Source organism: Quercus robur, chromosome 4 (genome assembly GCF_932294415.1).
Source record: "Quercus robur chromosome 4, dhQueRobu3.1, whole genome shotgun sequence".
NCBI classification, from domain to species: Eukaryota; Viridiplantae; Streptophyta; class Magnoliopsida; order Fagales; family Fagaceae; genus Quercus; species Quercus robur.
Window position 1 is genome coordinate 64,405,606 of NC_065537.1, and position 23,058 is coordinate 64,428,663.

Here is a 23,058-nt window from a genome sequence, read left to right on the forward strand (position 1 = left end):
AGTAAAATCATGTCTCGAACTAGAATACAAATAAGGAGATATCGTTACATGTGAGAAAGAAAATAAGCACCCCACAACGTCTATCAAAAGAGGGTACCTAATTCTCACTATCCTGTGTAGTGTAGTTCAATGTTTTCTTTTCTTTCTTTTTTGAATAAGTAAGAAAAGCGTTTATGTGAATTAAAGTAATTACATAGCATTCTTTGTACACAAGCAGTGTACTCAAACAACTACAAGAGCATAACCTAAAAGAATAAGCTTAACTAACCAGTTCAATCATGCAAGGTGCGCAGCAAGATAGGTGTTGTTAAATGTAAAAGAAATAAAAGCATTCAATGGGCTGTAATCGGTTTGATTCGGTTGGTTTTTTTTATATCTAGCCAACCGAAACCGAAATTTTCGGTTTGCAAAGTTCTTAACCAAAACTGACTGAAACAGTTGGAACTCAATCGGTTTCGGTTTCGGTCAGTTTTTTGATCGGTGTTCGGTTTTTGCGGCTTGAGTTTGGGCCTTGGGTTTTTTTTTTTTTTTTTTTTTTTTAAATGCAGTATTCAGTATGTTGTTACTACAAAATAGTGATTCAGCCAAGCACATGGGTTATCAATTTTTTCAAAACCCTAACTTTATTTGCATATAAAACTTGAAAAAAAATAAACATCTTGATCTTGATTCACTATTGTCAAAGCCCTAACTTTATTGATTCAGATTCAGTATTGGTGAAAATGGGAATTTAACCATAATTTTCCAACTATATAGTTAGTAGTCCTGGTTCCCAAACTATATTATTTACTAGCATCTCGAGTCTATAAGACATGATTTTGGCATATAAATCGAGTCTCAAAGACTCGATTTTCATGGTATAATCATGTCCAATGTGGCATATTTTTCCACGTGGTGACCACATGGAAATCGAGTCTTAGAAACTCGATTTATAACCCTTATAAACATCAGAGAAAAACCTAGAAAAAAAAAAAAAAAAAAAAAAAAAAAAAAAAAAGAACCCAGGTCGCGAATTGTGCGCGACCCAGGCTAGGCAGCACGCGACCTGGGCCGCGTGCGACCGACCCAGGCAGCGTGCGACCCAGATTGCCTCTCCTATCTGATCTGAGTCTCGCCTCTCCTATCTGATATGAGTCTCTAGATTCTTTCTCCCTTTGATCTGATTGTTGTGTTTCTAGATTTCTTAAAATTTTTTTTTTGTGTATTTCGACTTGTACAAGAGACTTGAGACTTAAAATTTTTTTGGTTTATAAATCGAGCCTTAGAGACTCGATTTCCAGGTAGGAAAAAAATGCCACATCAGACCATGGAAATCGAGTCTTTGAGACTAAATTTATAGGCTAAAATCGAGTCTTTTAGACTCGAGATACTAGTAAATAATATAGTTTGGGAACCGAGCTACTAACTATATAGTTGGAAAATTATGGTTAGTTACCCATTTTCGCCTTCAGTATTAAACAAAACCCAAAACACAAAACAAAGAGAGGGTATCGAGATTTTCAAAAGAGACTCATCGTGAGTCTTGAGATGAGAAGCTGATGATCAAGCAGATTTGGAGCTCCTCTATGGCTTCGCAAAGACGGTCCTTGGCTTCCCGGAGGCGGCGCTCGGCGTCAACATTGTCTTGGAGTGGCAGCGATGGTGGAGACCTTGCTGCTGTTGCCATTTTCGTCGCACAGTCACAGCGAGAAGAGAGGGTGGTGTGGGGAGGGTGGCGTGTGGAGGAGGCGGCAGAGGCAAATTTGGCGTGAGAGGGAGTGTGGAGTGGAGGCTATCTAAATGTGAGAGTGGAAAGTGTGAGAGTGAAAAGTGTGGGGTATGTAGGGTAGGGTTTCTAACTTTTGTTTTTATAGTCTAATTAGTTTAATTAGATATTTACTTAGTTTAATTATAGTTAATTAATCTAATGGGTTTTAAAATGCTATGTTTAAAAAGATAAAATGAAAACGTAGAAAAGCCATTAAGCTAGGGCCGGATTAATTTGATGACTGATCTGTTTGATCATATAAACCAAAAAAGGAGGCCCAACGTATATATAAACCAAGGGAGGCCCAACACAAAGCATATATAATAACAGAGGTCAGAGGCCCAAAGCTTAAATATTTACAAACTTTATATTATATATTTAATATAATAATACAATATAATAATATATTTCGGTTCAGTTTGGTCGGTTTGGTGCATTCAAATTTGCCATTGAAAACCAAACCGAAATTTTTGGTTTTTTATATAATAAAACCAAATAAAACCGAAAATTTTGCAGCATTTCAGTTGATTTGAAGCGGTTTTTTCGGTTCCTCAATTTTTTGCACACCCCTAGCATTCAGTTTGGTTTTAGGAACGTGTGTCCCATGATACCATGCATGCATCAAGAGTAATATGGATGGATCTGGGATAATATTAGTGGTTTTGTTTTGATTGGGGGTGGGATGGAATAAAAAAATGTGTTTTTGTTTTTAGCTGTTTGAAAATATTGAGTCATCAAAGAGTTAGGGTTAGAATGTACCTAGAATTCCAATGTAACTTAAAGTATGTACACATTTTATTTCTCTGCTCATCATCTAGATCTCACAATACTGTATTACTCCTTTACGTTGTTTTGTGGCAAAGATTTGACTACATATCAACTTATTTTCCAATAAAAAACTAGACAAAGTTTTGTGTTTGGTGTGTATCAACACATCGGTAGAGTTCCACATTTATGTACACAACACACCAACATCACTCTGTTTCTGGTGCTCTAGCATGTGCTAGCAACATTCCGAGTGGATGGGTGTCATGCACACCGAGACGCAAACATGGGGGACATATGTGGAATGGTATTCTCTATAAGTTTTTTGGCATTATCGTAGCATTTGTCTTGAGCATATACACGAGCCACGCTGTGAGGAATTCCTTACCTAATCCAATCCATTGTTCAACTTCATAGTTTTGGATTAGCATTGCAGAAAATGTGTTGTTTGCTCAAGGAATTGTGATGGATTATGATAAGGATATGGGCCAGGCCAGGTGTGATATAAAAGCAGATTTAATGAAAGCATATGACTTGGTTGGTAATTTAGTCTATAGTGTTTTGTTGCTGTTAAGGCTCCACCAATGTTTGTGCCGTGGGTCTAGACATGCCTTACTACCCCTACATTCCAGTGGGTTGTTAATGGTAGCCTAGCTGGCTATTTTTGACAAAATGAAAAAGATGGGATTAAGACAGAAGGATCATTTGTCTGCCTATATAAATTGGCAATGGAAGTATTTTCTAGATTGACACAATATGCTATAAATGATGCTAAGTCCTTCAAGTATCCTCCTAAATGTGCAAGTTTTCATCTCATTCATCCAGATTTCGCAGATGACCTATTGTTTTGCTCTGCTGATCTAGGCACTATTAACGTTATCAGGAAGGTATTACAATTTATAAGACTTGGACTTATTAGGACTTCTTGCTAATCCAAGAAAGAGTGAAATATTTGACGCAAGGGTTCCCCAAGCTATTTAAAATCAGATTCTTAGCTAATGAGGTACCTGGCTGTTCCCTTAATCCCAAGTAAGTTGTTTGCTGAAACCACTGCTAAATTAAATCACATCTAGATAATTCTTGGACTTTAAAGAACCTGTCCTTTGCTAGAAGGCTATTATCCTCAATCTTATGAAGCATTTGAGTCTACTTGACAAGCCTTTTTGTCCTCCCCAAGAAGGTTATCACTATGATAGAGCAAAAACTTAATTGTTATTGTGGAATGGTGTAAGGGCTAAGGTGAACGGAATTAGGCCTTGAAAAGATAGAGGATTGGAAAGAGGCAGTCATTGTAAAGCATACGTGGAACCTCTTTGTCCAAGCTGATTCCATTATGGTAGCTTGGGGTTAGGGAGAAACTGTAGAAAGGAAAGAGTGTCTGGAGTGTAAAAGTTCCACAAAGTAGCACATGGGGATAAAGAAAATTTCTTAAGCTAAGAATTAAAGCAAGATCTTTCTTAAGGTTTGCAGTGGGAGATGGGAGTAGAATTTCTTGGTGGTTGGATTTAAAGGGAATTAACCCAAAATTCCCAACTTGTGAGAAACAAAAAAAATAGAGAAAACACACGTCAAAGAAAAACAATCACATGCACAAAACAATATTTATGTGGTTCGGCAATTTGCCTACGTCTATGGAGTTGCAGAGATTTCACTATTATCAGGAAAAATACAAAGTGCAGCTACAGTGTTTCACACACTCTCAAGACGACAACAACAACAACAAAACCCTAATCACCAAAAACGGTTTCTATATCCTGCGCACAAGATTCACAATGGGCTACAAAACGGGCCTCCGGCTTGGGCCTATCGGCCCAAGCCTCCGCTCTATGAACTAAGCCTCAGAAAATCTCCCATTAAAAACCACGCAACATTATTTTGGGTCGGGTCAGGTCGTCAACCGGATCAAACATAACTAGACTCCACAAAGTCCAACAGGATTGGCAAAATCCTAATGGAGTTCTTTACTCCAGATATGGATATAAGGCAGTCTATGATACTGCTAATAATATTGAAGCTACGTTGTCGTGTCTTGGAAGATAAAAACTGGACATGGTGGCCAATAAGATATGAGGATCTAGTAGCTATACAGAGTAAACTATCTTTGGTAAATTGAGAGTAAGGCTGCCAACCATAATCTCTCCTAGAACCCGCAAAAAGCGGGAGCTTTGTGCACTGAGTATGACATTTTTTTATATTTTTTATAAAGCATTTTCTTTTTTTCTTTTTTTTATAAAAAAAGTCAACGAGTATGAGATATTTCTATATGACCAAAATTATTGGCCTTCTTCTACGTGGGAACCATAGACAATTTCCTAAGTTGGATAAAGGTAGAGTCAGCCTTGTCCTAACACTTTCACCAGTTAACATTAACAAAAGCTTTAAAAAAAAAATTCAAAATGTCATCCACCATGGGATCTCTGATCCCATTTTTCATAGCAAGAATCACCCCCGAATTTGAATTGACACCACCATACATTTCATGACAGTTTATTGAAACAGCCAGTAGAATAAAATCACAATAATCTATGCTATTCAATAATTTTTTTTTTTAATGATTCAATATTACAACGGGAGAGGGGATTTGAACCCTAGATGTTTCCAGTGAAAACACCCGGAGGTGCTAACCAGTTGAGTTACAAGTCAAGTCTCATGGCAATCTATTCTATTCAATAACATTATGTAATGTAGGTGCAGGACAGTCATACCTTAATGCGGATTGTCAATTTACATTATTAAACATGAGATAATTAATTTTATTGATGCCAATATCGGATATGGACTCAATGGGCTGCTCATCACCATCCACTGAAGGAACAGAGCTCAATGGTTCTCTACTGAATTCATCTGGAGATGTGACAAGCACAAGATTAACACAGTGTTCAAAGATACACACACACAGTTTCCAATCTTCCTAAACTTCAAAAAGATCTTAAAATGCATCATAATGGAGGCCAGTTTAAGGCTTACCAAAAATTATGTTTAAGGAAGTTGGGGAAGGAGTCGACATGAAGTTAAGGCCAATGTAAAATCCCAATGCTAATACTACAGTCACCATAAAATAAGCTGGCACTGTCAATGCCCAATGCCTGAAACAGATAAGGTTGATCTCACAACTTAAAAAGTGCAAATAATTTAACCTACCAATCCATTTTAGAGAGAATTATGGAAATAATTATATAGTTACGTCCAACCCATGAGGGGAGAAGTTTAGAGGTTTCCTTGGTTGTTTTAGAATCCAACATTGATTATAAAAATAATAAAGAGGTATGTTAATTCAATTAAGAGTGTAGTCCTACATTGATAAAAAAGAAGTATGGAGGTGTATCAGTTACTATAAGTAGAATTGGGGCGTTGCTTTGTGGATTTGTGAGAATTAAAAGACAAAACTTAGTCTAATATGTTAGTGCGAGAACACCGTTGAGTATTACATTTGTGAGACTTTGTGTGGTTGTAATCCTTATTATTAATATATTATATGCAGTGTCTTGGTGTTGTGTTTTACATTAACTTAAAAACTTTTAATTCATACATTTGGTAGATGTTCTTGTTTTAAACACAAACTTGTCAATATTTCAGATTTAGACTGCTCGTTTTTTTTTTTTTTTTTTTTTTTTTTTTTTTTTTTTTTTTTTTTTTTTTTTTTTTTTTTTTTCAGAAGTTCCTTTTTTACTTTCTGTTAAATATTAGCATAGAGATGTGTTATATCATGTTGTGTATGCTAGAGTAGATGCGGAAAAGGAAGTATAGAGGAGGAACACTGAGAACACGAGGGTTACGTGGTTCAGCCTTACGGCCTACATCCACGGAGGAATCCCTTAAGGGCTACATCTTTATTATATGAGAGTGTAGTACAATAACTTCCTGTGTTACAATGAACCCTAACATGAGTATATATAGGCGACTAAACCCTAAACTACTAGTACAAGCAGGACTGGGCTTGGACCTATTACATTGGGCTAATATGTCTAATATATATCTCTAACACCCTCCTTCAAACTCAAGGCGGAAGCTCGATGAAGGCTTGAGGTTGGATAAGCATGAGAAGATCACATGGAGATGCCTTGTAGAATGCCTTTGAAGAAACCACAATGAAGAATGTGCCAATTGTCCAATTTCGGAGCTTCAAATGAAGAAACAGAGGCCAAAATCGGAATCTACGCGAAAAACTGAGCAAGATAGGCCATTTTGGAAATTTTGACTTTTGGTCAAAAGTCAAAGTCAACTGGTCCAGGTCAAAGTCAACAGTCAAAGTGCTCATGGGTCAGATCCGGGTGGTCCGGGTCGGGTCGGTCCGGGTCAACGGTCAGCTAGGTGACGTGGTGCTGACGAGACGACACTGCTGACGTGGCTGATGACATGTCGCTGACGTGGACTAGGGCTGACGTGGACGTGCTTGCGTGGCTGCTGACGTGGATTAGGGCTGACGTGTCTGATGAAGTCATCAGGTGACAGCAGCTTCAATTTCGGGGCGTGGCTGTTAATCGGCGCGTGTTCTATTTCACCGGCGCGTGTCTGGAACTTCCGAAGGCGCGTGGAGGCGCATGCAAGGGAGATTGATGCTCGGACTTCGGTGGTTTGGCAGATCGGTGAGCTACGAGGCCGTCATGGCGGCGCGTGTAACCATCGGAGAATCTGACCCTGTGAAATCGGCGGCGGCGCGTGGAGAAGTCGCTAGAAACTGCGCTAGCGCGTGGTGGCGCGTGCAGCATCGTATGACCACCAGATTCTCAGGCCAAGTAGATCGGTGGATGAGAAGGCCGTCTTGGCGGCGCGTGTGACCCAGATCTAGCCTGGGAGTCGAGAATCTGCGGCGGCGCGTGGGAATTTTCCGGAGGCTTCTGCTGCGCGTGGAGGCGCGTGGCAAGGCTTTGGGTGACCGGATTTCTGGGTTTTGGTCGCGAGAGATCTTGGAACACGTCTGTGGTTGGTTTCGTCAGGCAAGGCTTGGATTTGCGCAGATCTGATAAGTTAAGTCACGGTTTGCTTGAGTTTGTGGATCTTGGACACAGCAGTGAGCCGTGGCGGCTGCGAGATGCTGTGGAATCTAGATCCAGCTGTCAAGCATGTGTGACTTATGATAGTGGTGTGCATGTGAGAATCTTCTTTGTTGCTAGAAATGTTTGTTTGATGCCAAGAACGGAGTTTGGCTCTGATACCATGTTAAATATTAGCAACGCGATGTGATATACCATGTTGTGTATGCTAGAGTGGATGCGGAAGATAAAGCATAGAAGAGGAACACTGAGAACACGAGGGTTACGTGGTTCAGCCTTGACGGCCTACATCCACGGAGGAATCCCTTAAGGACTACATCTTTATTGTATGAGAGTGTAGTACAATAATCTCCTATGTTACAATGAACCCTAACATGAGTATATATAGGCGACTAAACCCTAGACTACTAGTACAAGCAGGAATGGGCTTGGGCCTATTACATTGGGCTAATATGTCTAATATATATCTCTAACACTTTCTACGCCTACCCAGTAGTTCTTTAATATAAGACTTCACCCTCCACCTTTCTTTTACAAGGGCAGGAAATGTCATTTGACCCAAAGCTCATTGGCTTTCAGAAGTTTAAAAAAAAAATTAGGTCCAAATTCAACAAATGTCACCAGATTTAAAAAAATTTACAATTGGAAATGTTAAGGCATAGAAGAATTCTGAACTGATCAAATTTAAAAGTATAACGTAGAAACCAATTTTAAATACCTGCTGGGATAGTAGGAAATTCCAATGGAATGTAGCCAATCCTCTGGAACATATGCCCATACCAAGAAAATAACTGCTTACAGCAATAGAGGTGTATGAGAAATTAACAGATCCCTAGTGACGCAAGCAAATCATAAAAATTTGGTTAAAATCTCTTATCACACGCCCTTGCCATTAGGGTTGGGGGGGGGGGGGGAAGCACTTATATTGCCAAACAACAGGTAGCCCAGCATATCATATATATAACAGCTATTGGCAAAAAATCTATAGAATAAGGTTGATGTCACTGCACTTACTGCTTCTAGATATACAAAATCATTCACCAATGTAAATATTCTTCACTTGACTTCCTAAACCTTTTTGATTTAACTTATAAGAAAGTATCAAAATCGAAGATCTTAGAACTAAAGCCAGATGAATAAACTTGAATGAACAATTGCGCCACAGTATGCTGTTGTCATAATCAATTATATATATACGCATAGAAAGTGCAGCAGTCACAGCATGCCAGAGATATAAAGATACATCTCTATGTCAGCATGACAAAGAAAGACCCACCATTGTTTAGAGTAAGGCTCAGTTATCCAGACAACAGAATAAGGTAAAGATGAATTCAAAGATAACATCATATATATTGATTGAAACATTTTGACTTTTTTTCAGGCAAATTCCAGAAACATTTCAGTGTGAAATGTATTTTTTTTTTTTAAAAGGCATTCACTATTCCCTACAAATTAATCAAAATCAATAACCTCAATTAAGAGTTTCAAGACCCAAAGGAAATAGATAACTAAGCAACTTCGGCTAAATCATGTCTAAAATGAAGTAAAAGCATAACCAATGAATTGGACCTGCAGCGATGACAGTTGTTATGGAACCAACAAACCCATAGACTTCTGATGGCTTGGGACCATGCTCTCCAGACACTCCAAACCCAGAAGTCCTCTCATCTGCATCCAAAAAGGAGACAGTTGCCCTTCTCTTCTTTGACAGACTGAGAATTCTTCTGGGACTACTGACAGAATAAGGATCTTCCATGGCTTGCCCTTTTCAAAATCTAGCATTCAAGCACACTCAAGGTGAAGTTATTGAATGCCAAATTCCCCACTGGAAGCCAAGATTCATAGCTGCAGTGAAACCCAGAATAAACACCAAAAGACATAAGACAACTGTAAATCCCTTTTAAACAATATGCTATCATCACCCACGAAGAATTAGACCATATAGAAATCTAAATTCAAAGTAACAGGATATTAAATACCATGGTGCCAATGGATTCGAAAGCTATTTTTCTCATACAAGCACTCACAAAATTATCTGCAAAGTCATGAAAGTAAAAGGTCAGACTTAGAGCAAAAAACTCCTACTTTTGCTGAGTCTAGGAGAGATGATTGGTAGGAAGCCTTAAATCCAATTTCCTATTTTTTTTAGAGGCAATTGCCACACTTGAACCATGACCTGTCACTTTTGGTGGAAAGCACTTGCCATTGCACTAAGTCCCGACCTTAGAGGTTGGGAAAGTAATAAAGATTAAGGAACCACATCAAAAGAGAGAGAATGACAGAGCCAAATTTAACATCACAAACAGATAAGAATACACATAATAAATATTATCCACAAACACATATGTACAGTACATATATATCAAAGAATCACTAAGACTTTAAAAGGCTTTCTGATTGCAGGTTTCTAAGGATACATATTATTGTCAACAGAAAAGGAAACATGAAGCTAAGACCAAAACCATTTAACACTATAACCTTTTTAGATGATTGGTGGCACAATATATTGTTAGGATTGTAAATTGTATTGCTGATGTAAGCTAGTAGATTGTATTGTATTGCTGATGCAAGCTAGAAATCTGTTTCTGGTGGTTAGTGCAGCTAGCTGCCAGCTGTAGGTGGTTATGACAGTTGGTTGTCAGTTTGAGTAGGGTTGATTGAGGAATGTATAAAAAGGGGCATTACTGTTGTATTGAGTTAGGCAATAAGAATGAACTCATTTTAGCTTCTCTCTATCTCTCTAATTCTCTAAATCTTTTCGAATTCTCTCTTCTTCTTTGGAGGCCCAGCTGACCTCGAATCCAGCTACAACTCTCTTTGATCTTAACATATACATTCACTCAATTTCTCAAAAAGCATAAAAAACATAAGAGTAAATAAAACAAGGAAATCATTCTGTCATTAATAACCATGGAGAGTGGAAACTTCCCAAATGTACACTTTTCATTCTGTTTTATTTTCTAAATTATTGGCAAGTTATGCATGCACTCGGTGAGTTTTTTAAACAATTACAATGGGAGGAATAACCGTATCGGTGCAAGAACTCAGTGGCAGCACTTCCTATCTTTATTTCCACCTTTCTAACAATGCAATGGAAGAAAACTGTAACTATCTATGTCTATGAACATAAAACAAGAGGATTTACATATTAGTTATGTGACCAAAATTGAAACATGTTAGTTACATGGTCACTATTGGAACTCAAGTCTTCCAATGTGAAGAGCTCGAGTTCCACTAGGAACTTAGAAAACAAAAAAAATCATCTCATAATTTTCTCTATGGAACAAGGGTCTCTAAGTTCCAAATGTGGTCACATAAATAATAATAAGTTTGCAAAATTAGCTTAACGGGCGAAAAAAAAAAAAAGAAGCTGAAACCATTTAATGACAATAAACCCCTATTTAGGTGGTGTGCTCATTGGTTTGAACGTGATGTAATCCAGCGGTCACATATTCAATTCACTACACTATCGGTTCATATGGTTTTTTTTTAAATGTCTTATAAAAGTTTCTCAAAAAAAGAAATGTCTTATGAAAAGGGAGTGGAATAGTTACCCTTCCTTGTTTACTTTTTTTTGGTAATGGGCAAGCCTAAATGGCTTGAATAGTTGAATTAGCTGAGAGAACATTTACACAATCAATTTGGGTGCATATCAAAGGCTGCATTAATTACAATTGGCGAAAAACACATTTTGGTCCCTACATTTTCAGCCGATTCCCGTTTTAGTCCCTAAGTTTTTTTTTTTACCGCTTTTAGTCCCTATCCTGAAAAACGCTTCCGTTTTGGTCCCTGCCGTTACTCATTTAACAGAAATATCCTACGTGGCAAACGGTCCAACAGTAAATGCTGACGTGTCTATTAAAATAATATTAAAAAATATATATTTGCATTTTTAAAAATGCCATGTCAGCAATTTAATTTTTGAAAAAAGCCACATCAGATAAAAATAATATAAAAATTTCTAACCTAATGAATTTTTTAAAAAAAAAAGAAATTAGTTAAATTATTTTTTTTTCCTTTTTTTTGGAAGAAAATGAAGAACGTGTTCTTCATTTTTCTTCCCCAGCTAAGCTTGTCCAGAAAATAAAAAATAAAAAATTTACTTTTCTTTTCTTGCATTTTCTTAGCCAATGTAATTAAGGAATCAAATTTTAACAATCATTTCTGGTGTTCTTTTTTCAGTCAAGTTATCAAAATAGCAAAAGAGTAAGCACAAATAGAACACAGAGCATTTCCATATCAGATCTGATGCAAAACCCAAAACATAAACTAGATCTAGAACTGTTCACGGACAACGACAAGACATCTACACCGTCCGCTACTGCATCATCGAACGCTGCAAGAATCGCAGACCCAACACAACCGGCGGATGAGCATACCGTATACATAGCGATTCGTGAACTTGGGGACCCACCCTTTGCGGTTCCATCTGCTAGACCGTAGTAGGATGCACTGGCTACGGTGCTACCTGCTGCAGTTGATGCCACGGACCCTCTTGTTAAGAGGCTTTACCAGATGCAGGCCAATGGTACCCTCTTGTTCCCTGCTATTAACGTCAACGACTCCGTCACCAAGAGCAAGGAAATAACTAAAAACATTGTCTTTTGACATTTTCGTTTAGATCTGTGTTTGTCTTTTTTAGATAAGATTTTGATTTGATTTAAGTTCTAGATCTAATTTATGTTTTGGGTTTTGCATCAGATCTGATATGGAAATGCTCTGTGTTCTATTTGTGCTTACTCTTTTGCTATTTTGATAACTTAACTGAAAAGAGAACACCAGAAATGATTGTTAAAATTTGAATCTTTGCTCTATTTTTATTTGGTCTCCAAGAATGGTGTAGTCTAAAAATAAATTTGTAATGCGATACAAATGAAGAAAATGTAATACATTAGATTCCTTAATTACATTGGCTAAGAAAATGCAAGAAAAGAAAAGTAAATTTTTTATTTTTTATTTTCTGGGCAAGCTTAGCTGGGGAAGAAAAATGAAGAACACGTTCTTCATGTTCTTCCAAAAAAAAGGAAAAAAAATTAATTAGGTTAGAAATTTTTATATTATTTTTATCTGATGTGGCTTTTTTCAAAAATTAAATTGCTGACATGGCATTTTTAAAAATGTAAATATATTTTTTTTAATATTATTTTAATAGACACGTCAGTATTTACTGTTGGACCGTTTGCCACGTAGGATATTTCTGTTAAATGAGTAACGGCAGAGAACAAAACGGAAGCGTTTTTTCAGGATAAAGACTAAAAGCGGTAAAAAAAAAACTTAGGGACTAAAACGGGAATCGGCTGAAAATGTAGGGACCAAAATATGTTTTTCGCCATTACAATTTACTAAATCATGGTCTGTGATTGAAACAGAGAAAGCAATTGGAGAGGGAGAGAGAGAGAAAGTACCTTGAATAAAAACTTTTCTGTAGACTGGCCTGCTTTTTTTAGTTATTTTGAGTTTTGACCAGAACTTTGCGGCTGTTAAAGATGAAACGAAACGACTGAAGATTGGGCTGGATGTCGTTTTGGATCCTAAGGTTGGGAGGGACTGCTAAGTCTGTTAAGACAAGAGAAGTCGACCCAACAAACTTCAAAACTTGACTTAAAAATAGAAATCGAACTGATTGTCGGTGCGTTTAGTTGGGGTGAAAAAAAAAACATGATCGGCTCATAACACTTTCCACTTGTTTCAGTTGTTTGGTAGTAAATAAAACTCAGCGGAAGGAAAGACAGGTGGGAATTCCCTTAACTTTTTTTTTTTTTTTTTTTCTTTTAGAATTAAAATTATCCTTTTATACTAAACATGTAACTTAACGGTGAGTAAAAAATGCATAAAAATAATGTATAAAAATTATTTAAATTTAAATTTTTGTAGTTTAAAATAATGAATAAAAAATGAGTTTATAGATCGAATGATAAATAACAACCAATTAACATGAAAATTGGTATAAATATTAAGAACATATAGAATATGTAATTTAATAGTTAAAATTTTAAAATAAAAATTCTATAAAAAGTTATTAGATGGTATAACATTGCTTACACAATGTGTAACTTAAACCATGGACGGAGCTGTTATTGGACTAGGAGGGCAATGGCCCCCTTAATTTTTTTTTTTTTAAATTACTATATTAATGGATACTAATTTTAGCAATTTTGTTCAATAAAATTACACTTTGCCTTCCTTAATAATGCCATCAATTCTTTTGAGAGTAATGTTATAACCACAAATGTTTTTACAACGTTTATACAAACTATTGAGGTAGCAAATTCTTATTAATTCGTACACTTACATCACTTTTTATTTATCAATAACCACTCACTATATTAGCAATTTATAATAAAAAATTGTAATTTTAGCTTTTTTCACCTTTTAAAGGACATAAAATTAATAGATTAAATCTAAAACAAAATATACAAGCCCAAAAAAATTAGCCCAACAACAAAAATTACCAATAATAAAACTAAAAAAATTAAGCACAATCAATCTATTTTACTCAAAACAAACAACTTGACTGTTTAAATTTTTTTTTTTTTAAATTCTTTGTAGTAAAGGAGTAGACTCCAAGTCCGAAACCACCGCACATAGCTAGAAGTAGAATTGCCTCCCGTAACTCTAAGTCCTGACTCTATCCCTAACTTAAACCTAATTATATATATATTATATTATATTATATTATTCTTCCGGATGCAAGAGACCATCTGGAAGTCAAAAATTCCACCTGAGCCGCGTTTGGTGGTTGAAGAAAACTCTCCCTCATTATGTCACGTTCGTCCCACCATTCACTCTCTCTATCAGTTAAATTAATTGTCCAAACACTTTTTTTTTTTTTTTTTTTATCAACTCCAAACACTTTATATATATAGCAGATATTACTCACTTCAATTTCTACAAACAATTCCTTAAATTACCATCTAAATTCCTTTCAAAACACTGAAAATAGGAACTAGAATAAGGAAACAAAACAGTTTTATAGCTCATGAACTTGTTCATGAACAAATTTTGTTGCTTAGGCTTGGCTTGTTCATTAAACAAGCCTAAAATTAAGGTTCAAATTTGGCTTATTTATAAACAAATAAACATAAACCAGCTTTTTATCGAGTTAAACTCAAGTTGTTCATGAATGGCTTTATTCATTTACAGCCCTACATAACTTTTCACCATTCACTCTATCTGTATCAGTTAAATTAATTGTCCAAACACTTTTTTTTTATCAACTCCAAACACTATATATATATATATATATATATATAGAGAGAGAGAGAGAGAGAGAGAGAGAGAGAGAGAGAGAGAGAGCAGATATTACTCACTTTAATTTCCACAAACAATTCCTTTAATTACCATCTAAATTCCTTTCAAAACACTGAAAATAGGAACTAGAATAAGGAAACAAAACAGTTTTCTAGCCACTACATGCAATGGGAGAGAATACGAACCAGCACGTATACCCCAAGGCAGATGAAGAATTAGCCACACCCACTTTTGATTCCAAAGAGTTCATCCGCCGAAAGAACAGGATCAAGTTAGCCATAAATATTGCTGCTTTTGTTGTGTTTCGAATCATAGTCAGCTTGGTGTTTCATTCATTGTGATGGGTGCGTTTTAGGACCCCTAAGGTCACGCTGGGTATGACTATGGTCAGGTTCTATAACGTGAACACTATCACCACCCAAACATCTCCTGCCTTTGACATGAACTTCACAACCCAAGTTAGAGTGAAGATCACAAACTTTGGTCCCTATGAATATAATAGTGTTGGGCTTTGTGAAGCCTAGTTTTGTTTGATCCGGTTCGACGACCCGACCCGAATAATATTGCGTGGTTTTTAATGGGAGATTTACTGAGGCTTAGTCCATGGAGCGGAGGTTTGGGCCCTCGGGAAATTTTTTTTTTTGGCCTGTTTAGCCCATTGTGGAACCGCCTTTTGTAATTAGGGGTTTTTAGTGTGGTGTTGTTGCCGTGTTTTTATATATAGGGAGAAAATATTGTAGCTGCAAGTTGTACTCTGTATTCTTCCCTGATAATAATAATATTCCTGCAACTTTGTGGATGTAAGCAAATTACCGAACAACGTAAATACTGTCTTGTGCGTATGATTGTTTTTTCTTTGACGTGTATTTTCTCTATTTTTTGTTTCTCACAGGTTGGGTGTTTGGTTAAATTCCGTACAGATAGCACCAATGCCACGTTCATGTTCCAAGGTGTAACAGTGGGGCAAGTCACTATTCCTAATGGTAAAGCTGCCTGGGCTACGTTCAACCAAAAAAGTTAGTGTCACTGTTTACGTGAATTCAAATGCACTGCCAAGCAATACCAATCTTGGAAGTGAGTTGAGTGCTGGGTTTTTTACCCTGAATAGCCATGCCGAGTTTAGTGGGAAACTTGTATTGATGTTTGTGATGAAGAAGAAGTCCACCGAAATAAACTGCACCATGACCATTAATTATCTTTCAACAAAGGAGGTGCAAGCTATGAGTTGCTAGTGAACATAAACCTCTATATTTAGTGTTTATTTAGCTCCTTTTGTTTTTTTATTTGTTTTTTGTGTGGCAAGATTTGTTTAATTTTTTTTTCGTTGCTCTTTTATCCCTTATTATATATTGGAAGCAATATACATTTTATTGGCCAAGATTTGATTAACATGTGCAAATTTCTGTTTTTATTATTAATCCTTGAATATTGTAATGAACAGTTATAGGGGACGTGATTTGAATAAGCCTCTTGTATTTAGGGATACAACATTTTTCACAATTTATTGAAGTGGTACATTGTGAGTGCGTTGGAAAATTAAAATGGTGTCGGTGATGAACCTATGTAAAAGTGATAATTCACCAATCACACCATTTCTGACTCTTAAAAGTTGTGAAAAAATTATGTTACAGCAAAGTCATATTGTAATAGAAAAAAAAATTGCATTAAAAAAAAATGCAATTGGACTAAAAGAATTAGACAATCACAATTGCCAAGTGGACAACTAGTTGAATCATCACCGGGGACCAATTCAACTACACAAGCAACTAATTAAAATAAGGGTTTGACTTAACTCTAAAACTTTTTTAACTGAAATTTCCTTTTATTTTAATGAAAAACTACTACATCATCCATCAACTAAATAAAATGTGTAGATTAAAATTTAACTATCACTTACCATTATATATTTAAAACAAAATAACATGTCTAATTAGAAAAGTATCGGAGGTAAAGCAAAATCTTAAAATTAATAAAAAGCAGTAGAATCAGCTTGAAAGAGAGATGGTGTGGATTTTGAGCCAATTGATTAGAAAATTCGGAGAAAAGTTGATGCCCATCTTAATGCTCCATATAATAAGTGTGAGAAGCTATAAAAGTAGTGAAATTGCATTATTCTTCATTGGATTAAAGAAGAAGCTGATTCTTCCTCACTTTCACTGACATTGAAGTTTAGGAGGAAACTTGCTAGGCAAGTAGCATTTAAATTTTATTTCTATTTGTCTTTCTTTGATATATATATTTTAATTAATATTGTTTTAGAACATTTCATGAGGGCTAGCCTTGTTGAAGTAAATTGTTCTTGACAATGACAAGTAGAATAAAGTGAATATAGCTACGAACCTCGAGATCTCTTCCAATTTTATATGAAACCACGTAAAAACTAAAATAATAGTTTTAAAACCACATATTATTCTATAACTTTTTTACAACAACTTTAACGTGATAGATTGTGAGTAGTTAACTGTCATTTACACATGGACTTACTATTTTTTCTTTACCGATTACATTCTGCTACATCACAGTTGTGGCAAAAAATTCTGAAAAATTATGTGGTCTTAAATTTTTCCAAACTAAAAATTAGGAACAAAACTTAGAAAATAAAGTGAATAAAGCTGAACGTATAATAATATCCTTGTAGTAAAACAAGTACGTGGTTAGTTATAGGAAATGACGTAAACCTAAAGTATTAGAGGAAAGCAATAAAGTTTAAAAGGTTAGACCTTTATCTAACTTTATATGATTATAGGTTAGAACTTTATCAATATGATTAACTTTGGTTCCTAGTCTATAAAAACAAGTGGTATATTCTTTCTCACACCCTATTTCATGAACCTAATGACTTAACCTTTTTGCAATGTTTGGGATGGCTTTAATCTAAGTGGCTTTGATCTACGAATGGTTTTTTACAAATACCTTTTCATGAAATGTGTGTATTAAGAGAGAGAGAGAGAGAGAGAGAGAGAGAGATATGTTAGATTTACCAAATAAAGAATTGGAGCTGCATGGCTCTTCCGAAGAGTCATACAGCATGCAACGTGTAAAACTTTGAATAGCACAAGATGCATGGAACCATGGGTACTCTAGGTTTTTCACTTTCTTACATCCTTCAACATATTCTTCAAGGCAAATAGAAAATGTTCTTTTTATATTATCAAGTTTGAAAGGATGAGTGTGAGTTAAACAAATTTAAAGTCCGTGCTTTGTATTCAAGAGTTAGATATTTTTGGATATACACCACTATAAGTTTCTTCAAAAAAAAAAACTTTCTCTCTTCTTCCCATGTATGTGTGTGTTAAAAATACTTAGTATTCTAAAAAAAAAAGTTTGAAAGAATGAGAAAACGAGATCATAAGTGAAGAGAGATGAAAAGAGTTAGAGGTCAGATCAGCTTGCACTTCAATGAGCATAAGGATAGCCAAATCCATCATCACTAGCATAAGATTTTTCATTAATTTCATAGTCATTGATTTTCTACCACTTTTTGAGATTTTCTTGTTTTGAATTAAATATAGAAAAATGGTTAAGATTGAAACCCTTATACCTCCTTATATACAATTGAATGCTTAGAAACATTTTTTTTATTATAAAATAATGAATATATTAATTAATTTATTCTTAAAATATTTTTTTTCAAATAAGCAATATTAAAAAAGTTTGACTTCTAGAATTTTGAGCATTTTAAGTTGGTTAGCTTCTAGTTTAAGTAATACCGTTTGGTTTGGTCACAAGTTTCATAATAATTTTTTTTTCCAATTAATATCCTATTTTAAGATTTATTTAAAATTTATGTCAATCATACATAATTTGTCCTAAAATTAACAAGTAACTGAACTAGTTGACGTGAGTTTAAATTAATGAGAACAACTAACTATAACCTACACAATACAACATTTTCCTAGAAATATTTTATTTAAGGGAAAATTATATATTTGGTTCCTAAGTTTTGCACTATATTTTTTTTTTTTTTTTTTTGAGAATCCACTATATTTCATTTTGATTCCTAACTTTTCAATTGTGTTTATTTGGTCCCTAACTTTTCAATATCATATAATTTAGTTTTTGTCATTATCTCTTGAATAGAAATTACTAAATTGACAAACGGTTAAAATAAAAAATTAGTTAAACTAATTTTTTATTTTAGCCGTGGCCACGTCAACAATTTTCCATTAAAGAGATAATAATGGGAACTAAATTGACACAACATTGAAATGTTATGGACCAAATTGACACAATTAAAATGTTAAGGACCAAATAGATAATTTACCCTTTATTTAAATACTTAAAAATTGTGACTTTCCATAGAGTTAGATTATAAGTTAAAGTGCTTTTTTTTCTTCTTCTTCAAATGTGTCCCATGGTAAGTGTTACAAGCCTCCAAACAGTTAGTGTATGTTTGGATACCACTTATTTTGCTGAAAACTGAAAACTTATTGCTGAAAACACTATAGCAAAATGATTTTTAAACTATGAATAGTGCCGTGGGATCCATGGCTGATCTGCTTATGCTCGTTTTTTGAAGTTTGGCTGGGTTGTAAACAGTGCCGTGGGACCCAACCAAAAAACGCAAAACGCCTAATAATCCTTAAGCAAACACATGCTTAATATATAAATATTGGTTATTTTTTTTAGCAAAATTATTCTAAAATTGCAAGGGAAAGGTCAAGTTTATTTAGGTGCACAATAGGATTTAAAGAATATATATCATGAAAACTAGGCCAAATGGCAACAGGAAAAACAAAAGCAATGGACAAGTGAAGTACTCTTATGTTGATTTAATGTTTCACTTGAGCGGAGACTCTTCTTGTTATGGAATTGGCCAACCTGAAATGTTAATAAAATTCTCATTGGGTAATTTCACAAAAAAAAACATCATAAAAATTACTTTGATACATATGAAAGGAGGAAGTACAATTCTTCGTACTTCAGGAGTATCTAAGAACTAAAACCCCAAAAATAAAACTAGACTCATAACCTATTATTCGGAACTCAATAACAATTTTTTAAAATACTTATCTTTTTCTAAAAGCAAGAACAAACACATTAAACACATTAAATGCATGGAGAAGAAAATATGTATAGAAACAAAAGTTATAAAATCCCAGTAGCTTACATAATCTTGAGTAAGAGTTCACAAAGAACATAGTACACAAACTACTACTCTCCTTATCAATAAACATGCGCGCGCTCGCACACACATGTAGTTTACTCCTCCTAAATTTGAGCTAAGTATAAAACCACTCTCCATTCTGCCACGAAATGACAAAGGATAAATGTAATTATGTAAAAAAAAGGAATGGCAGGAGAAGGTGAGACACACTCTTAAACTTACATGGAGAAGGTGAACCTAAGGTGCCTAAAAAGTGAGACTTATGATGAAGCACATAGTGCAATATGCTTTTGACCATGTCATTTATAAGACAACAAGTAACTCACTGCATGAAATCAAGAAAGAAAGCTTGAGGATGATGTAAGTGAGTGTGAACTAAATGCTTCAATGGTGCTTTGAGGGGCACCTTTCCTTTGGAGAAAAAATTCGAGTTGTACGTAGAATCAGCTTGAAAGAGTGACGTTGTGGATTTTGAGCCAGTTGATTAGAAAATTTAGAGAAAAGTTAATGCCCATCTTGATGCTCCACAAAATAAGTGTGAGAAGTCATAAAATTAGTGAAATCGCATTGGTATTCATTGGATTAAAGAAGAAGCAGCTTATTCTTCCTCACTTTCACTGACATCCCATGTGATGTTTAATGCCATGTCCTTTTAGGAGGAAACTTGAAATTTGTTACTCAAGATTACCCTGAACTTCTCCTCTTCATTTACTCCCCTTCTTCCTCGGCGTTGCGGCCCTGACTTAAACCTATATAGGATCTAAATTTTAAAGGCAACCTTAATTTTTCTTAGTTAGGATCATCAAAGGTGAGTTCATATAATTGAAAATATCCAACAAGTTCAGAAAACTTATATAAGTTTTTGGCTCTTCAATTGTAGAGATCATAGATCTAAACCTATAGGAAGAGAGACCTCAAAAATTTCCTAGTTGCCCTATACTTAAGAATAGGCTCACCCAAGGTAATGCTAGAGTTGACAATGTCCCACAGTATAGCATAAAACTCTGAAAAGTTTTAAATGTCCTCCGTCTTAAAGTTATAAATAGTGATAGTGCCTCAAAGGTTAACTCTAAGTCTCTTAACATTTCTCATAATTGTTTCAATCTAATGCAACTAGCTAGCTAGAGATGTGCCTAATAAATTGGCCAGATGTGATTGCATAAGATATTGCATCCACTGTGGTTTTTTTTTTTTTTTTTTTTTTTTTTTTTTGAATCACACTGGTTAGACGTGTGTTCCTCGATTGAAGTTAAGAACACACTAATACTCACTTTCTAATATGCAAAGCTAGACCCACCAAACAAGATTACACAGGTGATCGATCCATCCTCCTTTTTGTCAATCCAGGATCATGCCCAAAAGATCAATCTGGCTAACTAATTAAAACTAGTATGAATGCTAGGTTGTAACACCAAAATAGTTGATTTAGACTAATAGACTTTTATACCAATTTACTAGGAGGAAGGTTTTTGCTTGAATTATAGGGTCTAGTCATGTGTGCTGAAGCTTAAATCAAAATCCAAATAAATAACTTAAATGTCATACATCAACAATTGCACACAAGTCGTGTAACTTTTTGAGTAATGATGTGTCCATAACATTTTCACAATAAATTTTAGATAATAAGTTGTTATTAGCAGGTAAAAAAGTTATGTCAATGGTAGATCTAGATTAAAATCAACAACAACCTACTACTTAAGATTATTGTAAATTTGTAATAAAAATGTTTTGAACATAGTATTATTTTAACTTTTTTTAATGTGAAGAACACAAAAATAAGAAAAAACATGGACCTAGTCTAGCTAGAGCAATGCACTGGAATAACAAGTTTACAAAAAGTACCAATTAAGTTATTGACTTAGGATGCATTTCTATATAAACCATTGGAAAACAGTATTTTGAGTTTAAATGAGTGTTTATAAAAAAAACTATGAGAAATTGTTGTTGCAAAATAGAGTTTTGAGTTTTAAAAACACTCTTTTAAGCTCCGAAAATGCCTAACTAAATGGACCCTTACTATATACCTATGAATCTCTAATATTTGTTGGCTATCCATGCCTTGTAACTTCAAAGCAACACATGCCTTATCTTCAAGCTTTTTCTTCACACTCGCATTCTTTGATTGTGAAATTTCTTTACGGATTAGAGAATAATGATTCTCAAACTTTCATGGAAGAAATGAGTAAAAGTTTTTTAAGTGATGTATCTATGGCGTAAACTGTAAACATGCTTTCTTGATCAAACCTTCATAAGTATAAAAAAGCATAGTTTTCAGAACTAGACTAGACCGGGAGGTTGGACCGTGAAAACTGGGAACCGAGATGAAAACCGATTTTTTAAGCATAAAGAACCAGATTTTTTGTTAATTCCGTGAACCACTAAAACCGGGGTTGGACTGCATGAACTAGTGAGAACCGTGTGGTCCAACCCCTTAGCAATTTGAAAAAAAAAAAAAAAAAAAAAAAAAAAAAAAAAAAAAACAACTTAACACAATTTTATTCTACTTAATTAAATTATCCATCTCTTACAAGGAATAAAAAAAAATTATAATTAAAATCCTTCAAAGATATTCAACTTTACTTCAAAAATTAATTATAAATTTTAATGTTTTCATGGTTATTATTTTATTTTATTAACTTTCTTATTTAATTATTAAATATATGCTTGAAAATCATTAAATTTCCCTCACATATATAGATATATTGTCAATTTTGCTAGTTTTATAAATTTTATATCTATATTTAGGCTTTAATTAATTATTAAATTAATTATGACATTATCACGGTTCGACCCCGGTTCGACCTCGGTTCGATCTCAAAAATCTTGAACATCTCCCTTTTACGGTTCAATGAACGGTCCGGGTCTAAAAACCTTGTAAAAAAGGATACTCAAGAAAACCTAGAACTCTCACAAGGATGATCACTCAATGAGTTAAGAGAGAGAGAGAGAGAGAGAGAGAGAGAGGACAAGCGGCTTTGAATAGATTTTAATCTCTATGAATACCTTAAGCCTTTTGAGTTTTGAGCAATTAGTACTTTTGTGTACTCTTATGCAAGAGGGACGTCCTTATATAGGCAAAAATGGATGTCTTTAGAATCAAGAGAAAGACAAGGATTTATAACCCTAGCTAGCAAATAATTTTTTTGTGAAAACTAACCAGTTCTATTGAATCCCTAATTTCTTCGTAAAACAGG

At 34.7% G+C, this 23,058-nt stretch overlaps 1 protein-coding gene and 1 pseudogene across 4 annotated transcripts; one reads left to right on the forward strand and one right to left on the reverse strand.

Annotated features, from left to right (window-relative positions):
• Window positions 1-5,015: 5,015 nt before the first annotated feature.
• LOC126723351 (phosphatidylinositol N-acetylglucosaminyltransferase subunit P-like) lies at window positions 5,016-13,149 on the reverse strand. Of its 4 annotated transcripts, none has more exons than XM_050426707.1 (6): window positions 12,912-13,148; window positions 9,486-9,541; window positions 9,076-9,351; window positions 8,225-8,297; window positions 5,480-5,598; window positions 5,016-5,356 (listed from the first exon to the last, which is right to left on the reverse strand). In XM_050426707.1, exons 3-6 carry the CDS (start codon window positions 9,260-9,262, stop codon window positions 5,232-5,234), a joined length of 504 nt encoding a protein of 167 aa, XP_050282664.1. In that variant the 5' UTR covers window positions 9,263-9,351; window positions 9,486-9,541; window positions 12,912-13,148; the 3' UTR covers window positions 5,016-5,231. The 4 variants fall into 4 exon arrangements, with proteins under 4 accessions (XP_050282664.1, XP_050282665.1, XP_050282666.1 ...); XM_050426708.1 differs by lacking the exon at window positions 12,912-13,148 and adding an exon at window positions 11,061-11,120; XM_050426709.1 differs by lacking the exon at window positions 9,486-9,541 and having other exon boundaries at window positions 12,912-13,149.
• Window positions 13,150-14,924: 1,775 nt separating this feature from the next.
• Window positions 14,925-15,989, forward strand: LOC126722389 (uncharacterized; annotated as a pseudogene).
• The last annotated feature ends 7,069 nt before the right edge of the window (window positions 15,990-23,058 follow it).